General features: G+C 41.2%; 1 protein-coding gene across 5 annotated transcripts in view; it reads right to left on the reverse strand.

The window, feature by feature from the left end:
• Nucleotides 1-18,651, reverse strand: part of Marchf8 (membrane associated ring-CH-type finger 8) — a 77,542-nt gene that overhangs the window by 29,383 nt on the left and 29,508 nt on the right. For all 5 annotated transcript variants that reach the window (XR_012911595.1, XR_012911594.1, XM_075983049.1 and 2 more), the window contains exon 2: nucleotides 12,614-12,790. Coding sequence is in view for 3 of the 5 variants with exons in the window: in XM_075983049.1 (XP_075839164.1) it covers nucleotides 12,614-12,712 (99 nt within the window). In the remaining 2 variants the exon portion in view is untranslated. The remainder of the gene's footprint in view (nucleotides 1-12,613; nucleotides 12,791-18,651) is intronic.

Consider the following 18,651-nt stretch of genomic DNA (forward strand, 5'->3'; position numbering starts at 1 on the left):
TGGACTGCTTTTCATTTAGAGAGGGAGGGGGAATGGAGTGGGGGGAGGGGAAAGGAGTGGGGAGAGAAGTGGGGGGAGGGGGGGAGGAATGGGAGGAGGGAGAGGGAAATGGGAGGCAGGGAGGAGGAGGAAAATTTTTCAATAAAAAAATTAATTAATTAAAAAAAGTTTTTAAAAAAAGACTATTTTTAGAGTCTGGAGAGATCACTCAGGGGTTAGAAGCACTGGCTGCTCTTTCAGAGGGCCCAGGTTCAATTCCCAGCACCACATGGCAGCTGGCAACGTCTGTAACTCCAGTTCTACACCATCTTCTGGCCTCGAAGGGCACCAGGCACAGAGGTGGTGCACAGATATTTGGCAAAATAGCCACATACACAAAACAAAATGATCATAATTCTAAAAAAATTTTAAAGATTTTATTTTTAATGATGTGTGAATATGTGTTGGGGTGCATAAGCATGTGGGGACCTGCAGAGTCCAGAAAAGGGCACTGGGCCCGGGAGCTGGAGATGTGAGGCAGTATGAGCAGTCAGATGTGGTGCTGGGAACTGAACCTGGGTCCTCTGGAAGAGCAGCCAGTGCTCTTAACCACTGAGCCACCACTCCAGCTTCCAAATTCAAGTTCTTATTGATCTGTCCTACAGTACTCAAGATTTCTTTTCCTATTTTCTTTGACTGATCATTTTTGCTCTGGCAGTAGGGTCTCATGTATCTCAGGTTGGCCTCCGAGACCATTAGCAGAGGACCTGAATTTCTGATGTCTGCTTCTACTTCCTGTATGCTGGGATTACAGACATGTTCCATATCTGGTTTATATGCTGGGGAAGAGAAATAAAATCCAGGACTTTGTGCTCAAAAGGAGAGCACTCTACCAACTGAGCTGCGTCCCAGCTCTCTCGTTTTATTTAAGAGAAGTAATTTCTTCTAGAACAAAACGTGCCTCTGCCTTTTTCAGAGATTTCACCATGTCTCCTCAACAGCACAAGCTCCACAGTGGCCTTGGTGCTGCTGTGTGGTCTAGGGGAACCTATGCTCCTCAGCCATACAAGAGCAAGGGCAACTGCAGCATGTGTGCATTGTATGATAGGGAAGGGGAGGGGCTCGGAGAGTGGTAAAGGGAGGGAGGACACCAGCTGGGGGAAGTGCCACAGGAAGCTTCTGCTATTTTGGAAATGAGAAAACAACAACCCAAAACATGAAGCCTTGAGATGTCTGGTTCTTTAATCCGAAGGGCAACAGAACCAAGGCCTTAGAAATGCCTCTATCTGCTCCTTTCTCCCACTTCCTTTATCCCCCAAGGTAAGCTACAGAAACTAAAATTCTCTTTTCCCCAAGACTAGCCACAGACACTTGAACCTCATTTTCTCACACCAAGATATAAACCCCCAGAAATATTACTTAAACCCACCCGTCTTTTAATTTTCATGTGACATGCCTGAGCTATCTTTGACTGTCAACTTGACACGGCCTAGACATCTGAGAGGGAAATCTCAACAGACTGGCCAGTGGGCATGCCTATGCAGAACTGCCTTGATTGTTAACTGATACAGATGGCACTGAGGGACAGGAGTCAGATCCTCAGCAGGCAGGCAGCAAGAACAAAGAGGCTCTAGGTGGATGAATGAGCTTCTCACTTAAACATTTAAAATGTTTTTCTCCCTCTCTAAGAGAAAGACTGGGTGGACTTATGAACCCCAATGAGAATCTCCAGCTGTGGCAGTAGATCAGCTTCCTTCCTTGGTCTGGATTATTCACTGCCATACAGTAGCACAAACCACCCAGTTCTGAGAAGGAAGCCACTCTATACCTGAACACACAAGTTTTTATCTCTGCCACACAAACTTGGGTCCTAGGCCCATTACCTCTGGGAAGTCTGTCTCTGTGTATTTTCCTGTGTGTGATGCCACTTTCAATAAAATCTGGTTGAGTGCTGAGACTTTACTTTTCCTGCCATTTATTCTTTAAATCATCAGAGGAAAAGAATCCTTTCCTGCAACCCTAGATGACCATGGTGGCATCAGCACCACTGACAGGGCAAGAGGTCCTGGGTAAGAAAGCTGGCTGGGAACAAGCATGAGCAAGCCAGGAAGCACCATTCATTCCTCCATGGTTTCTGCTTCAGCTCCTGCCTGAGCCTCTGCCTGGACTTCCCTCAAAGATGGAGCGAGACCTGCAGGCTGAGACAAACCTTTCCATCCACTGAGATGCTTTTGATCACAGTGTCTATTGGAGCAACAGTAAAATCAGAACACGGCAGCAAACACCATGTCTCTCGCTCCCGAGGAGTCCTGTTGCACACTCTGGGAAAGGCCTGTTACACAAAAAACCCCAACAGACCAGCCTGGCTGACCTTCCCCACTTCAGCTTATGAAGCTTTTGTCTAAATCCAATTCTGAACAACTCTCTATCATCACTGAGCCTGTAGACTAGACTTCTGGAAAGAAGCTGTCTGAAAAGGCTGACTGGCTGATTAGAATTTCAGTGATGTGGAGAGTTTCAATTTTGCAGCCAAAAGCCTAATTACAAGTTGCCTTGGGCTGTCTTTAGTCCACTCAATAGCCATTCCTTGCTCTTCACTCTGTGTTGGGCCAAATATCCTGTGACTAACAGATAAAACTAGACCTCATAAACTAACAGATGAAAACATTTTGGCGAGGTTGGCTGCTCCAACACCCCCATCCTATCGATAGGACCCAGCCCAAGAGAGTGAAACAAGAGAGACCTCAATGGTTCCCTGAGACAGACATTGACAGTACAGAGCAGACCAAGAACAGTTCCCAAAGACACAGACAGCCACTGCAAGGATTGGATCAAGAGGCAAACACACTGCCAGCACCAACTGGAGTAAGGCGCCAATGTAAGAATTCATTCAACAACCTAAAAAACAACATGGTAACACCAGAACCCAATGGTCATACAACAGGAAGACTTAATCATCCTAACCCAGAAAAAGCAGAAGCAAACAATTTTAAATGTAACTTTATGAGAATGATGGAGACCTTTAAAGAAAATTCCCTTAAAGAAATGGAGGAAAAGATAAACAAAAAAATTGGAAGTAATCAATAAATCTCTCAAAGATACCTAAGAAAACCAAGAAAAAAAACAATCAAACACGTGAAGCAAACATTTCAAACAGTTTAAGACTTAAAGACTGAAATAGAGGCAATAAAGAAAACACAGACTGAGGGAATTCTGGATATGAAAAGTCTGGGTAAATGAATGGGAACTACAGAGGCAAGCATAACCAACAGAATACAAGAAATGGAAGAGAAAATCTCAGGTGTTGAAGATACTATAGAAGAAACAGATTCATTGATCAAAGAAAACATTTAATCCAACAAATTCTTAACACAAAACATCCAGGAAATCTGGGACACCACGAAAAAAACTAAAACTTAGAATAATAGGGATAGAAGAAAGAGAAGAACTCTAGCTCAAAGGCACAAAAAATATAATCAACAAAATATTAGAAGAAAACTTACCCAACTTAAAGAAGGATATCCCTATGAAAGTTTAAGAAACTTACAGAACACCAAATAAACTGGACCAACCCCCCCCCACAAAAAACCTTCCCTCATCATATAATAATCAAAACGTAAAACATATAAGAATAAAGAAAGAAAATTAAGAGCTGCAAAGGAAAAAGGCAGAGCTAATAATTACACCTGACTTCTCAATGGAAACCACGAAAGCCAGAAGGTCCTGGACAGATGTGCTGCAGGCATTAAGAGACCATGGATGCAAGCCCAGACAATGATACCTAGAAAAGCTTTCAATCATCATCAATGGAGAAAACAAGATATTCCATGACAAACCTGATTTAAACCATACCTATTCACAAATCTAGCCTTACAGAAAGTACCAGAAGGAAAATTCCAACCCAAGGAAGGTAACTGTACCCACAAAAACACAGACAACAGATAACCTCTCACCAGCAAACCCCAAAGAAGGGAAACACACAAAAACTACCACTAAAAAAATGAGAGGAATTAACAATCATTGGTCATTAATATATCTTAAAGTCAATGAACCCAATTCACCTATAAAACGGCACAGTCTAAGAGAATGGATATGAAAGCAATCTGCTGTATACAAGAAACATACCTCAACCCCAAAGACAAACATTACCTCAGAGTAAAGGGTTGGGAAAAAATTTCCAATCAAATGGACCTAAGAAACAAGTGGATGTAGGTATCCTAATATCTAACAAAATAGACTTCAAATTAAAATCAATCAGAAGAGATGGAGAAGGACACTTTATATTCATAATAGGAACAATCCATCAAGATGAAGTCTCCATCCTGAATATCTATGCCCCAAATACAAGAGCAATCACATACGTAAAAGAAACATTACTAAAGCTTATAAGCTTTGCGCATCAAACCCCACACACTAATAGTAGATTTCAACTCCCCACTCTCCACAATGGACAGGTCAACCAGACAGAAACTTAACAGAGAAATAAGAGAACTAACATATGTCATGATTCAAGTGGACTTAACAGACATCTACAGAACATTACACCCAAACACAAAATAATATATCTTCTTTTCAGCACCTCATGGAACCTCCTCTAAAACTGACACATGCTCAGTAACAAAGCAAATACAAAAAATAGAAATAACCCCCTGTATTTTATTGGATCTCTGTGATTTAAAGTTAGAATTTAGCAGCAACACTAATTGCAGAAAGCCTACAAATGCATGGAAATTGAACAATGTTCAACTGAACCACCTCTGAGTCAAGGAAGAAATAAAGAAAGAAATTAAAGACTTCCTAGAATTCAACAAAAATGAAGGCACAATGTACCCAAATCTATGGGACATTATGAAAGCAGTGCTAAGAGGAAAGTTCATAGCACTAAGTGCCCACATAAAGAAAGTGGAGAAAGCTCACACTACAACACATCTGAAAGTTCTAGAACAAAAAGAAGCAGACTCACTCAAGAGGAGTAGATGACAGGAAATAATCAAACTGAGGGCTGAAATCGATAAAATAGAAACAAAGAAAACACTACAAAGAATCAATGAATACAAAGAGCTGGTTCTTTGAGAAAATCAACAAGATAGACAAACCCTTATCTAAACTAATCAAAAAGCAGAGAGAGAACATTCAAATTAATAAAATCAGAAATGAAAAGTGGGACATAACAACAGACACTAAGAAAATCTGATAGAATCGTTAGGTCATACAACAAAAAAAAAAACCTGCATTCCACAAAACTGGAAAATGTGAAAAAAAATGGACAGTTTTCAGGAGAGATACCACATACCAATATTAAATCAAGACCAGGTGAACAATTTAAATAGACCTATAACCTGCAAGGAAATAGAAGTTGTCATCAAAAGCCTCCCAACCAAAAAAAGTCTAGGACCAGATGGTATCAGTGCAGAATTCTACCAGAACTTCAAAGAAGAGCTAATACCTATACTCCTTAAACTGTTCCACATAAAAGAAACAGAAGAAACATTGCCAAACTTTTTTACGAGGCTACAATTACCCTGATACCCAAACCACACAGACTCAAACAAGAAAAAGAATTACAGACCAATCTCACTCATGAACATAGATGCAAAAATATTCAATAAAACACTGGAAAACTGAATCCAAGAACATATGAAAAAAATCATCCACCATGATCAAGTTGGCTTCATCCCAGAGATGCAGGGATGGTTCAACATACAAAAATCTGTCAATGTAATCCACCATATAAATAAACTCAAAGAAAAAAAAAACATATGATCATCTCATTAGATGCAGAAAAAAGCCTTCAACAAAATCCAATACCCTTTCATGATAAAGGTCTTGGAGAGATCAGTGATACAAGGAACATATCTAAACATAATAAAAGCAATAAACAGCAAGCTGACACATTGGACTGTTTGTCTGCTTTTGCTTCCAGCTACAGAACAGGGCAGGAGGAGAGGGGCTCAGGCAAGGCAACTAAATGGAAAGCTTTGGTATAGGCAGAGAGGGTCTGTGCTGAGCATGGGGACTGACAGAACACGGAAACTGGGGAAAGAGACCACAGTCACATCAGGTGACCACAATTCTCTTTAGGTCTGTTCATTTGGAAAACGCAGAGAGCATCTCTTTATCATCCATGTATTCACCTGATGTCTGACTCAGCACCTACTATGTAATAGGTTTTCAGTGATTATCTGTACAAAGAATTAATAATTTTCTTTTCTTTTTTTTTTTTTGTTTTCGAGACAGGGTTTCTCTGTAGCTTTGGAGCCTGTCCTAGAACTATCTCTTGCAGACCAGGCTGGCCTCGAACTCAGAGATCCGCCTGCCTCTGCCTCCTAAGTGCTGGGATTAAAGGCGTGTGCCACCAATGCCCGGCTCAAGAATTAATAAATTAATGAGGACTTAAAGATACACAAAACCAGAGAGTGTGGAGGAGGGCAAGGTCCTCATAGACGAATAGAGGCTGGCCTAAGTAGCCAGCAGAGTGTGGCTTGTGAAGATCACAGTGTGAGGAGTCCATGTCACAGTGAAAGGTGCTAACTACTGACATCACCTGTCACAGAGGACGCTGTGCAGCCTGCTTTCTTGGTTCCTCTATAAAAAGAAGAGGACAATGCGATTCTGTTCTTCTGAGTGCTCACATGAAGATTATGTTGTTTAGATGGCCCAGTATTAAGGCCTTACAAGAACAAGGCATACAGAGTGAGTACGAAGCAAGTATCTGTCACAAAAACTTAAACCCTTAGCAGCAGCGTTCCCCAAACTCAAAACAAGCAAGACAATTCTCAGAAGCAAGGAAAAGGTCAGGGGAAAAAATTAATAGTTAAACAAGAAGCTAGAGCTAATTAGGTTATAACTGTATATTCACAAAAATAAAGAGGAAAATACATTGTAAGGATATAAAATGATAAGAAGGCAGAAGAAAACCATGGTGATAGTCAGAGCACAATGCACTGAGGGTAGAGGTGTTGCTAGAGCAGGGCCTAGGAAACAGCAGCTGAGAATACTCTGGACCCAGGAAAGACTCATCCCAGATAAATGGCTTGGGTTGTGATGCACTTTGTGACAGTTATCGCAATGTGCCCTGCACTGTCACAGGTTTTCTGAGGGAAGGGGTCTTTCAAAGACAATACACTGTTGCTATAGATAGCTATGTAGAAAGCTATATAAATGAAAATGTGTATTTTATTAATATTTATCTGTAAGAAATTAATTTTATAAGAAACATGGTAATATTCAAACTCAGGTGACCACAATTCTCTTTGGGTCTGTTCATTCTTGTATGAGATAAAGGAGCCATCTCGTTGATGTCAGGCATTCAAAGGCAATGATAATCATTTAGAATACTGTAATAGTATCCTAAAGTGTTATTTAGTGAAATCTGCACTAAAAATTGATGGAGGAAGGTCATTGGTTAAATAAAGAAACTGCCTTGGCCCTGGCAGGTTAAAATTTAGATAGGCGGAGTAAACAGAACAGAATGCTGGGAGGAAGAGGAAGTGAGCTCAGACGCCATGCAGCTCTCTCCAGGGCAGATGCGATGCAGCCAGCCACCAGGTCAGACATGCTGAATCTTTCCTGGTAAGTGCACCTCGTGGTGCTACATAGATTATTAGAAATGGGTTAAGAGGCTGAAACTAATGGGCCAGGCAGTGTTTAAAAGAATACAATTTGTGTGTTGTTATTTCAGGGTATAAGCTAGCCAAGCGGCCAGGAGCCCGGCTGTGGGAAGAGGCCCGCAGCTCCCACAACAAAAAATTAAATTTGCATATTTTCAATTTTCAACAGTTACCAAAACAACATCTAGAAAGTTATCTGACACCTAATACATTAACAGCTACAAGAGAGTAGCAATAATAAATCATATTCATCAGTGACATCCAACCAATGAATTCTATCACCTTCATGCAACTTGAAAGCAACCCAGGAAAACCATCAGCAAATGTTTCTCTTACCAAATATTCTGACTGTTTTATCTAGATAATGTGAACTCCAGCAACATCTCCTACCTGGACCAATGCCCAGGTTCAGCTACATATTCTAAACAAGTAAACAAGCTGTACTTAAGACAAAACAGCTCAAACTCAGCAACACTGAATTCAATGATTGGTTAACAGCACCTTCCTTCCCTTTCTTAATCTCCAGGGAAACCATCAGAACTTGTCTCCACACTCTGAACAGTGAGTCAGAAAATGGTACTTAGTAACAAAGCATCAACTCTGGTTCACAAACAGCAAGTATGCTACAATTTCCTGCATATGCTTGAGTATCCTAGGAGGGGTCCCCAAGGCATCACTATAACAGTTGGGATTATCAAACAGGATAAGCAATCTTGGATACAGATTTGAAAGAAACTTACACAGATGCCCACCCCCCAACACACATACCACAAGAAGATATATTCCTACTTCCAGGTTTGAGGATGCTACTATGGTGTGAACATGATTGGATCTACTAAACCATGTGTTAAGGTATGGTCCCTCATGTAATGGTCCAGAGAGGGGTGGGCCTTTAAGAAGTAAGTGATTATGAGTGTGGTATCCAAAGTGTTTTGGTTATTATGGGAAGTGGCTGCTACAGAGTTACACCTCCTCTGTACTCTCCTCTCTTTGTTCACATCATCCTCCTGCCCTCTGCCATGCATGGGACATGAAGAGGTCCTTACCAGAAGCTGTCCAGCCTCCAGAACTGAAAGCCTCTTTTATAACTAACCCAGCCTCATGCATTCTGTTCCAGGAACAGAAACTGTGCTGAAGCAAACATTACTGTTCTGAGATTCTCATAGGAAAAGTAAACACTGACTCAAGGAGCTATACAAACGATGCCGGCAGTAGTGACACAGGAACTGTAGTGACGTAACAAGTATTTCAAAGACCATTTAACTGTGCCTCTATACAGAAGACTAGAGAGAGCTAAATACTGACACACACACTTGTAATATGTACAAGGAGGATTTTTTCAGAGATGTATCTTCATTACTATTTTCTCAACTATTACATCCCGACGGCAATTTCCCCTCCCTCCTCTCCTCACCCCTCCCACACACACCCCTTCACTCTCCTCATCCACTCCTCCTCCCGGGGAAATAGCAGGCCACCCAGAAGTATCACCAAACACAGCATAACAAGTTACAAGACCAGACATCTCCTCATATCAAGGCAGGAAGAGGCAGTGCAGCAGGAGGAAAGGGTCCCCAAAATGGGCGTATAGGCCAGAGACACCCCTGCTCCCACTGCTAGGAGTCCCACAAGAACACAAAGCCACACAAACACAATATCCATACAGAGGACTGAGGTCAGACCCATACAGGCTGTTGATTGTAGGTTCAGTCTCTGTGAGCCCCTATGAGCCCTGATTAATTGATTCTGTGGACCATTAGAAGAAGGAACTTTCATCCTGCAAAATAAAACTACAGTTCCTTTGAGTAAACAGTGGGCCCAGAGAGAGCTAGAGACTGCTTTGAAGAGAGACCTTGGATTCTGAATAGTTAACACACACACAAGTGATTGGAACTGGTAGGCTGGCCAGGTATGGTAGCATGTCTGCCATCCTGAACTTTGGAGACTGGAATTGGAGGGATGTGAGGAAGAGGGCAAAAGCAGAAGGGGGAAAAGGAAGAAAAAAATGGAAAAAGGAAAGAGGGGAAGAAGGGTGAGAGGGAGGGGAAGGAAAGGGAAGGCAGGAGTGGACCAGCACCAGTACACACCTGAGAAGGCCATGAAAACAGGCTGTTCTGGAGATACAAAGCAGGTCCAGGCACTGAACTGAAAATGAGAGTCTGCAATATTAAAGCTCGGATTTTCTACAAGTTCTTCTATTAGGTTCTCATGGTTTATCCGTACACTAAAGTACAATAATTATGAGGGAAAGTACAATGGATATGCATCAGAATTACTATCACCTGCTCAACTGTGAGCCTCTTGTTCCAGATGCCAGGTACAGGTGAATATAGTATTAGGTATTTATGTATACAAGGATATATAAGGCATCTACTTCCTTTTATTAAAATTTTCTCCATTTACATACTTTCAGAGCAAAATGAAATTTGTTTAGATAACTATCACTATGATGTTTCATGATAAAATCCTTCTGTTGACCTCGAAAGGAAGATGAAGAAATCAATAGTGACTGAAATAAAATTCTTTAAAAATATGAAAAGTACCTTTTGCTTTCCATGTAGCTGTCTAAATGCAAGCTGACCACAGACTACCTTTCTGAAACGTTTAGGAACACAATAATATAGACTAGTTCTTTCGGGCCGAAAGTGAAAGTTCTTTTCTAGATAATCTTACAAACTGGGTCCCAGGCGATTCGGTCCTCTACTGCAGTGCATCCATTCATACAGCCTCGATCACACATGAGCATGGGAACTGAGTGGCAGAACATGCAACATCCACTCGGCTTGTCCAACCTTGACAGAGGCGAAGTGTAAACCAGGAGCAGTGGCACACACCTAGAATCCTAACACTCAGGTGGTCAAGGAAAGAGGATTAACTCTGGGACTAGCCTGGGCTACAGAGAGAGCGCATAATAAAACTTGTCTCACTACAGTAGGGGGGTGGTAGTTCTTCCAGAGCCACAGTGTTTAAGTGGCAATGCTAACAACAGTAGAGACGGGTTTTGTTTGTCTGTCAGTCATAATAAAGTGGCAATGTTTATCACTAGAAGCAGCAACTGGACCTTTATGATCCCCTGCCTCCTGACCACTCCTGATCAGGGTAGAATCATCGCACAGTGCTGGGGATTGGCTCCTTCTGGGAATCCAGGGAACATCAACTTCCTGGACTAAGATTTTCTCCTTAGTTTGGAAAAGATGCTGTTACTTATAGCGAGCTCTAGATACCTGACCCACTGAGACAGGGAAATGGACATTATCCTAAGATGGAAAGTAACTTAAAACAACTGTCAAACAACATGTATTTTCAAATACTGACTTGGAGACCAATCATAAAATTATCTATTAGGCTATTAAATTACATATGCATTAATAATCACACATTTAAGTATACACAAGGTTGCTTAATATAGGCCTAAAAGTAAGATGTTACTAACTTTAAAATGAAAAAATTTCTCTAAGACAGTGAGGATTAAAAAGTAGTTTCTTTTGAAATGACGCAACTCAGGTTTCCAAAAAGAGACTGAACACTGCAAAGTAATGGATTAGTGTCTATAAAAACATAAAAATAACTATGATGTCTCATGTCCCTTAACCCAACACTCAGGAGGCAGGTGAATCTCTGTGACTTCAAGGCCACTTTGATCTACACAATGAGTCCAGAACAGCCAGAACTACACAGTGAGACCCTGTCTTAAAAATCAAAACAAACCTAAAAGCAGCAATCCTCTTAAAGGATTAATTATCCACTAGTAAGTGATAGCAAGAAAAATCCTTTATGATTAGAAAATATTCCCAGCAGCCCTCATCCCACCGAAAGTGATGTCAGTCTTCATCCACAGATAGTGTAAGTATGTACATGTCATTAGCCCTTCACAGAGCAGCAGATACAGGCCCATGCAGTATATGCTATAGAGAGAGCTGTGCATGAAGTCACCTTGGGTATTACCTGAGATAAAGACCTGATCCATGTAGCTACCAGAACCTCTGCTTGGCTTCTCTTTCTCTCACTTCTCCACACAGGCAGATCACAAGCTGCATCAAATGATTTGGGGCTGACCATACGCATATCCTCAACCCGAACCTGCTTCTCCTTTTCCCTTAACTATAGCTCTCCTCACAATCCCAGTTTTCTGCAGCAAGCTCTTCCTGACCCTCTGGGCTTAGATTAGTCCTGAAGTTCCTCCATCACTGACCTAATCCAACTGATGTCTAAGCGTCAAGCCAGATCACCAGCAGCCGTGAAAACAGAGACAGGTTGATTATAACGACCTAAATGTAAAAACTTCATCTTAGGAACGTAGAAGACATAGTCAGGAACTTAGCAACTGAGATGAGCGTGCCACTTACACCAAGAAACCCTCAGAACCCAGAGACCAGCAGAAGCCAATCCCCTCAAAACACAGCCAGGGGTGCTCATCTGCAGAGAAACCAGTCCTTCAGAGCTCAGTCAGTGGAATTTTAGTAAAATAATTGTAATGGTTGGGGCTGTTGAGATGGCTCAGAGGGTAAAGATAACTGTCACCACGTCTGATAACCCGAGATCATTTCCCAGGATCCACAGAGGAAGATCACCAACTCTCCAGTTGTACTCTGATCTCCACTTGTGGGTCACACATGCTCACACCACCATACAAACTGGTACACATGTGAGATAATAAATTAAAGTGAAAACTATTCAAATAATATATTTGTAACAGAAGTTAGTACTGATCTAGAATCATCTAGGAGTCTGTATCAGTGAAGTGTTAAGACCCACGTGGGACACTAAGCCTAAATATAAAGAGAAGGAAGTGAGCCAAGCACAGTGTTCTCCCTGCTTCCTGACGGGACACAATGTGACCCGCCACTCCATGCTCCTGCCACCTCACTGCCAAACATCTGCCCTCAAACAGAGATAGAAGAACAGCCCTCCCTCTCTCCCTCCCTCCATCCTTCCTTCCTTCGGAGGCTGCTCAGTCAGTACCTGACCACAGCAAGCAGGAAAGAACCCCCACAGGAAGGCACTCTGAGGAGTTCTCCCGTTACCTGCTCCTGCTCCTTGTCTTTGGTCTTGCTTCTGTAGCCTCTAGCGGAAGCGGCGTCCTGAGAAGGGATGGCAGAGATCTGGTGCAGTGGCATGCTCATCCCAGCCTCTGACCTGGTCTTTCTCCTTACGGAAGCGAGTCTCCACTAGCAGAGTCATTTTGGGCCATTGACTTCAAGCTGGGAAAAATGAAAAGAAACAGAACAGAGCTAGATTACCTAATTTCCAACAGTAAGACTAGTACTGTTGTAAATTTGAGTAAGTTATGCTGGCAAATACTTGCTCTTCAAAAGGGATAGAAAATGACTGGGGGAAAATCATAACATTTGTTTCTTGTAATAAAATGATAGTATCTGAGGGAAGCTAGGGAATAAGGTCTGTAAATAATCACAGATTAGTCCTGTTGTCTAGTTAACTTGAAAACAACGTCTCACTATATTATTTTCAAAGTGAAACTTTTGCTCATGAGCAAGTATTCCTACATATATGTGCGTTTCCCTGAGAATCAAACCTAAGTCTAATGCATCCTGATAATAAGTGATTTTTCCTTAAAATTAATGCCCTTGGCAGAAGAACTGCAAGTCTGAAACTAACTTGAGCAAGATAGTAAGATCCATTATAAGCCTGGCAGTGGTGGCTCACGCCTTTAATCCCAGCACTCGGGAGGCAAAGGCAGGCGGATCTCTGTGAGTTCCAGGCCAGTCTGGTTTACAAGAGCTAGTTCCAGGACAGGCTCCAAAGCAACACAGAGAAACCCTGTCTCGAAACACACACACACACACACACACACACACGTACACACACCAAAAGAGAGAGAAAGAGAGAGAGAGAGAGAGAGAGAGAGAGAGAGAGAGAGAGAGAGAGATCCTTTATAAACAAAACATTTAAAACAAACATTAGATACACACAAAGCAAAATCACCATTGCTGTTTTTGGAGTTGGATTATAGTTCTGAGTTTGCCTACACACATAAATCCCTGGTTCAATCTCTAGTATGAAGCTCTAAACAAGAAAAATAAGGGGAGAAGGGAAGGAGGAGGGAAAATAGTCTGTCAGTCTATCCAACTGACATCAAATCATATGATGGCAAGATTGCTGAAATTCAAAATATCTCTGGTTCATGCATAACCTCCCAAAAGCCTAGACTCTCCAAACCAGCTGTTGGCCAATGTTTCCTATAAAGAGTGAGATAAATATTACAGGAATTATAGGCCAAAGCTGTTCTAGTTACTTAGCTCCACTACAAAGTGTGAAAGAAACCACTGACAATGGGTAAATAAATAGGAATGTTACATGTTATAGTTCAGATATGGGTTTTCCCACCAAAGGATCACCTGCTGCAGTTTGGTACCCAGTGTAACACGAGTTTGTTCCTAACACTTTGAAAAGCTATGGAGTAAGCCTTGAGGACGGGTGTTTTTGCTGAGGGATGAATTCGTCTCACAAGTAAGCTCAGGAACAGTTGTTACAAAGCTTATAGCCTCTCCTTCTTCCTCTCCCCACCAATTTTCTTTCCTTCTCTTCCCCACTATTTCCCTTTCCAACCCTGTGATGGCATCTAGCCTGTTACAATACAGCAAGAGGCCCTCTCCAGAAACCAGTGCCCATGTCCTCTTCATGGGTCTCCAGAACTGTGACCTAATTAAACCTTTTATATTTATAAAATACCCAGTCTTGGATATATTTTGTTATGATAAAACAAAATAAACCAAGGCATTATATATCAGTAGAAATGCATTTGCCAAAATAGCAGGATAGATCTGGCCCTTGACTTACAGCTCAGTAAGAGTTTTTTAGGGAGGATGTAGGTCTTCAGGGACATTCTTAAGACCCTGAGAAGGCTGTCTTTGTGTAAAGTAACAATGTCTATATAAGCTATCTTATTGACCAGTACACTTGCTTTTTTTCTACACTCTCTCATTGCTAGTAATCAAATCATGTGTCCTTTTCTCCCCATCGCTTTCCTTGCTGCCTTCACAGAAACTGCCCTCTACAAACTACACGTTTACAGTACATGTTTACGGTTCACATATTTCATGATGCCGTTTGAAGGTGAACAGGACAAAGCGTTAAACCAAAAGAATATGTCTTTAACTTGGGGGCCTTCACTTGTAAACCATGTGGCGGGCATGTGGTGGTGAGGAGGAGGGTAAACAATAGGGCCAGAGCACCCTACAGCCACATTTGAGAAGCATCTGTTCCAGCCCTCTCAAAAGTCTGCTCTGGAACAACTGTGTCTGGTGCTGCTCTCAACTCCGACAGTCTCACCAACCAGGCAGAAGATCACCAGGACTCACGCACGGATCCTGCACAGACAATTCATAAAGCAACAGGAAGGAAGGAGGAATGACTACAGACCAACGCTCACATGAATATTATTTTAGAGAGTCTCATTTTATAATAGGCAAATAATAACTGAGAATCAAAATATAAAAAATAAAGGGGAAAGTGCTTTCACATGGCACCCCTCCTCTTCTTCAGGCTCTGAGGAAGCTGGTAGAGAAGGAACACTGTGTCCTAGAAATGTTCCCTATGTTTACATCCAAACGCAGTGTCCTGCACAAGAGGCAACACTATTTATTGAGTTGCTTACGCTTTGGAATATCACAATAGTAGTGATCAGTGTCTTCATCGCTAATTTTTAAAGTCTTCTGTCAAAGATGACGAATTCCATGTGGTTTCTTGGAATAAGTAGTCAAAATGACTGTGCCCAAAGCCCCACTACCTTTCATGCCAATAGCTACCTGTCTGCTTCTGATATAATCACCATTATTACATCATTGGTGCATGCCCTTGACAAGCCTAGAAAAGACCGACTATTTATACCAAAGAGAAAGCAAGAGACTCAGACCTGCAAAAGGAGGCTCACAGAGCAGAGTTCGAGGACTCATACTTCTCAGTTTTAAAACACACCCCAAAGGCCAGGAATCAAGACAGAGCTGGACATCTGTCCAGATAGGTATATAGAACAGAAGTGAAGAGTTGAGAAATAAACTCATCTATAGTCAAATAACTTTCCATAAAATAACAACATGATTCTACAGGAAAAAAATACTCTTTTCAATGAATGCCAGGACAACTAGATAGTCTCATGCAAAAAATAAATCTGGGTTCCTTCCTCACACTAAAACAAACAAAATATCAACAAAGTCAGAAATCAAAAAAAGAATAACAAAAGAAAAACAAGATATCAACAAAATAATTTTGTAAGTGTGGGTACTGATATTTCATTTAATAAAGCTTGCCTGAAGATCAGAGAGTAAAACAGCCACACTGGTCAGCAATACAGACCAGGCAGTGGTGGCACACACCTTTAATCCCAGTAACCACACTAGTTTGCCATAGAAGCCGGGCAATAGTGGTGTACACCTTTAATCCCCGCACTAGAGAGAAATACAAGACAGGGGGAGACAGCTTTCAGTTCAGTCTCATTCTGAGGATTCATGGAGGCAGGATCACCATTTCAGTCTTGGGGTAGAGGTAAGAGCCAGTGGTTGGCTGCTTTGCTTTTCTGATCTTCAGTTTGAACCCTAATATCTGTCTCTGGGTTTTTATTATTGATGCTACATGTGTGTGTTTCAATATAAGTGATAAAACCATGATAAAAAGTGAAAAGTGGAGCTGAACATGTAGCTCAGTAATGCGTGCAAGGCCCCAGGTTTGACAACAACATTTACACACACACACACACACACACACACACACACATATGAAAGGGCAGGTCTAGATCCTAGAACTCAGAAGAGAGGCAGGGGATCATGAGTTCAATGTCAGCATGTGCTATACACAGTGAGACCTTTTCTCTAAGAAATAAAACAAAGAGGGGAAAGGAGGAAGTCAGGAGGAACAACAACAAAACAGAAGAAAATGTTTGCTGATCATACATCAACCAAGGACCCTGTATCTAGAATACAAAGATTTCTCACAATGCAATAACAAAAAGACAAGAACCCAATGAAAAATGGCTGCTTGACCTTACTAGACCTGGATGGAGGTGGGTGGTCCTTGGACTTCCCACAGGGCAGGGAACCCTGATTGCTCTTTGGGCTGACGAGGGAGGGGTACTTGATTGGGGGAGAGGGAGGGAAATGGGAGGCGGTGGCGGGGAGGAGGCAGAAATCTTTAATAAATAAATAAATTAAAATATATATATATATATTAACAAAAAAAATCCTCAGCTGTGAGAAAAGTGCAAACCAAAGCCACAAGGCACCATCCATGCTCCTGACTAAAGATACATGAACAAGTGTTGGTAAGGATATGGTGAAACAACCCTTCGTAGACTGGTGATGGGAATGTAATTGGCTGATTTTTAAAAGTCTATTTCTTCTCAAGATAACAGACATGTTACTATATGACCCAGCAATTTAACTTCTAAGACACATATCTAAAGCAAATTAAAACATCTGCCCTATTCATGAACACTGCCCCTAAATTTATTATGAATATTCATATTGCATTATCTAGAACAGCATAAAGTAGAATCAAACCAAAACTATATCAACATCTAAGAAAATACAGTATATATCCATTCACCTGTACCATGTTCATCAAGAAAAAAGTATAAATGAACTTTGAAAAGTATTAAGTGAAAAAAGCCAGTTGCAAAGGACCACCTAATATTTGATAATATTGAATGAAATGTCCAGAGTGGTAAATCTACACAGACAAAAAATAGGCAACTGGGTGTGAAGGTGAAAATGGTTAAATATAAGGGGGTAAGTACGTAAAAGGACTTCTCTTTAGAGCACTGAATACGATCTAAAAGTGTCTACGGTGATGCCACACAATGCATGAGAATGAAAGCTTTAGAACCACATCCATTTAAGTTGGTGAGGTGTAATGCATATACACCATCTCAATAAAGCTAGTTTTAAAAAAAATGGAAATAAGTTAATTCTGAACATTTAATTTTTCCAGAGGGCCTGTAATGGACCCTGCTCTCTTACCCTCCCACCTCTAAGTAGACAAGGAGAAGGGTACAAACGTAGCAATCAGAAATCAGAGTTCAAGTCTGGCCCCAACTGTGTGAGGTTAGGAAAACGTTTGTTATTTCCTGTCTATAAAGCATAAAAGTAACAACCTCTCATCAGTTTAAAGGGCTAACATGAAGATCAAATAACTGTCCATGTGCAGCACACAGGACTCTACGCAGTATACTTACCAGCAGGCTCTCCCCTCTACCTGTTGGTGTACTCTGTCTTTCTATCACTGGGTTATGTCCCTTTGTTCTCCAGTTCAAGATTTATAGAACTGGGTCCTCCGATCCTTCTGACACCTATTTATGACCTCTAGACGGAAAAGCAAGAACAACAATTCCTGGCCTACAACATCAGTAAGAAGGCCTGATCAGGAAAACACCCAGCATAGCTTAACAATCTATGCACTTTACAGACAAGATAAATACAAGATTCTGTTTATTCGAACAATGCTGTATACAAATAAAATAACAACATGGAAGTCAGAAGACAGCAATGATAGTTCCAGCCCCCTTGACCTTCACCCGTCTCTATGCACCCTTGTCTCCAGGTATCAGATTCCAGCAGCATCCTACTGTATTCCCTCAATTCTAAGAATCATGAAAAAGATGCACAGAAGAACAGAGTCCAAGTGCAGAGACACTAAATTTCGCATGACTATGAGAAACCCAAGACATGTTCACAATGAAGACTGAGAATTACCAGCAGGTTCATGATACAGAACACAGAGGTGTAAGCTTGTCTTCTAAGACACATCTGTAGAATGAGTTATGTTATCAAGTGCTACATATAAATATAGAACTCACCATCAATACAAAATCTTGAGGACTGAAAAAACAACAATGGAAAATCCTTGATTATATATATAAAACCTATCTCAAACCAACATATACAGCATAGCATGTATATTAACTACTAAAAAAGATATTTTCTAAGAATTACTAATACCAGCTTAAAGATATAAACATGCATACAAAAATCAGTACTCAAGTCTGGGTTGAAATAATTCAGTCACATGTTTGCACGGATATACAAATCCATGGGTTCCTCTCCAGTAGCAA

Source organism: Microtus pennsylvanicus, chromosome 8, assembly GCF_037038515.1.
Source record: "Microtus pennsylvanicus isolate mMicPen1 chromosome 8, mMicPen1.hap1, whole genome shotgun sequence".
Taxonomy (NCBI): domain Eukaryota; kingdom Metazoa; phylum Chordata; class Mammalia; order Rodentia; family Cricetidae; genus Microtus; species Microtus pennsylvanicus.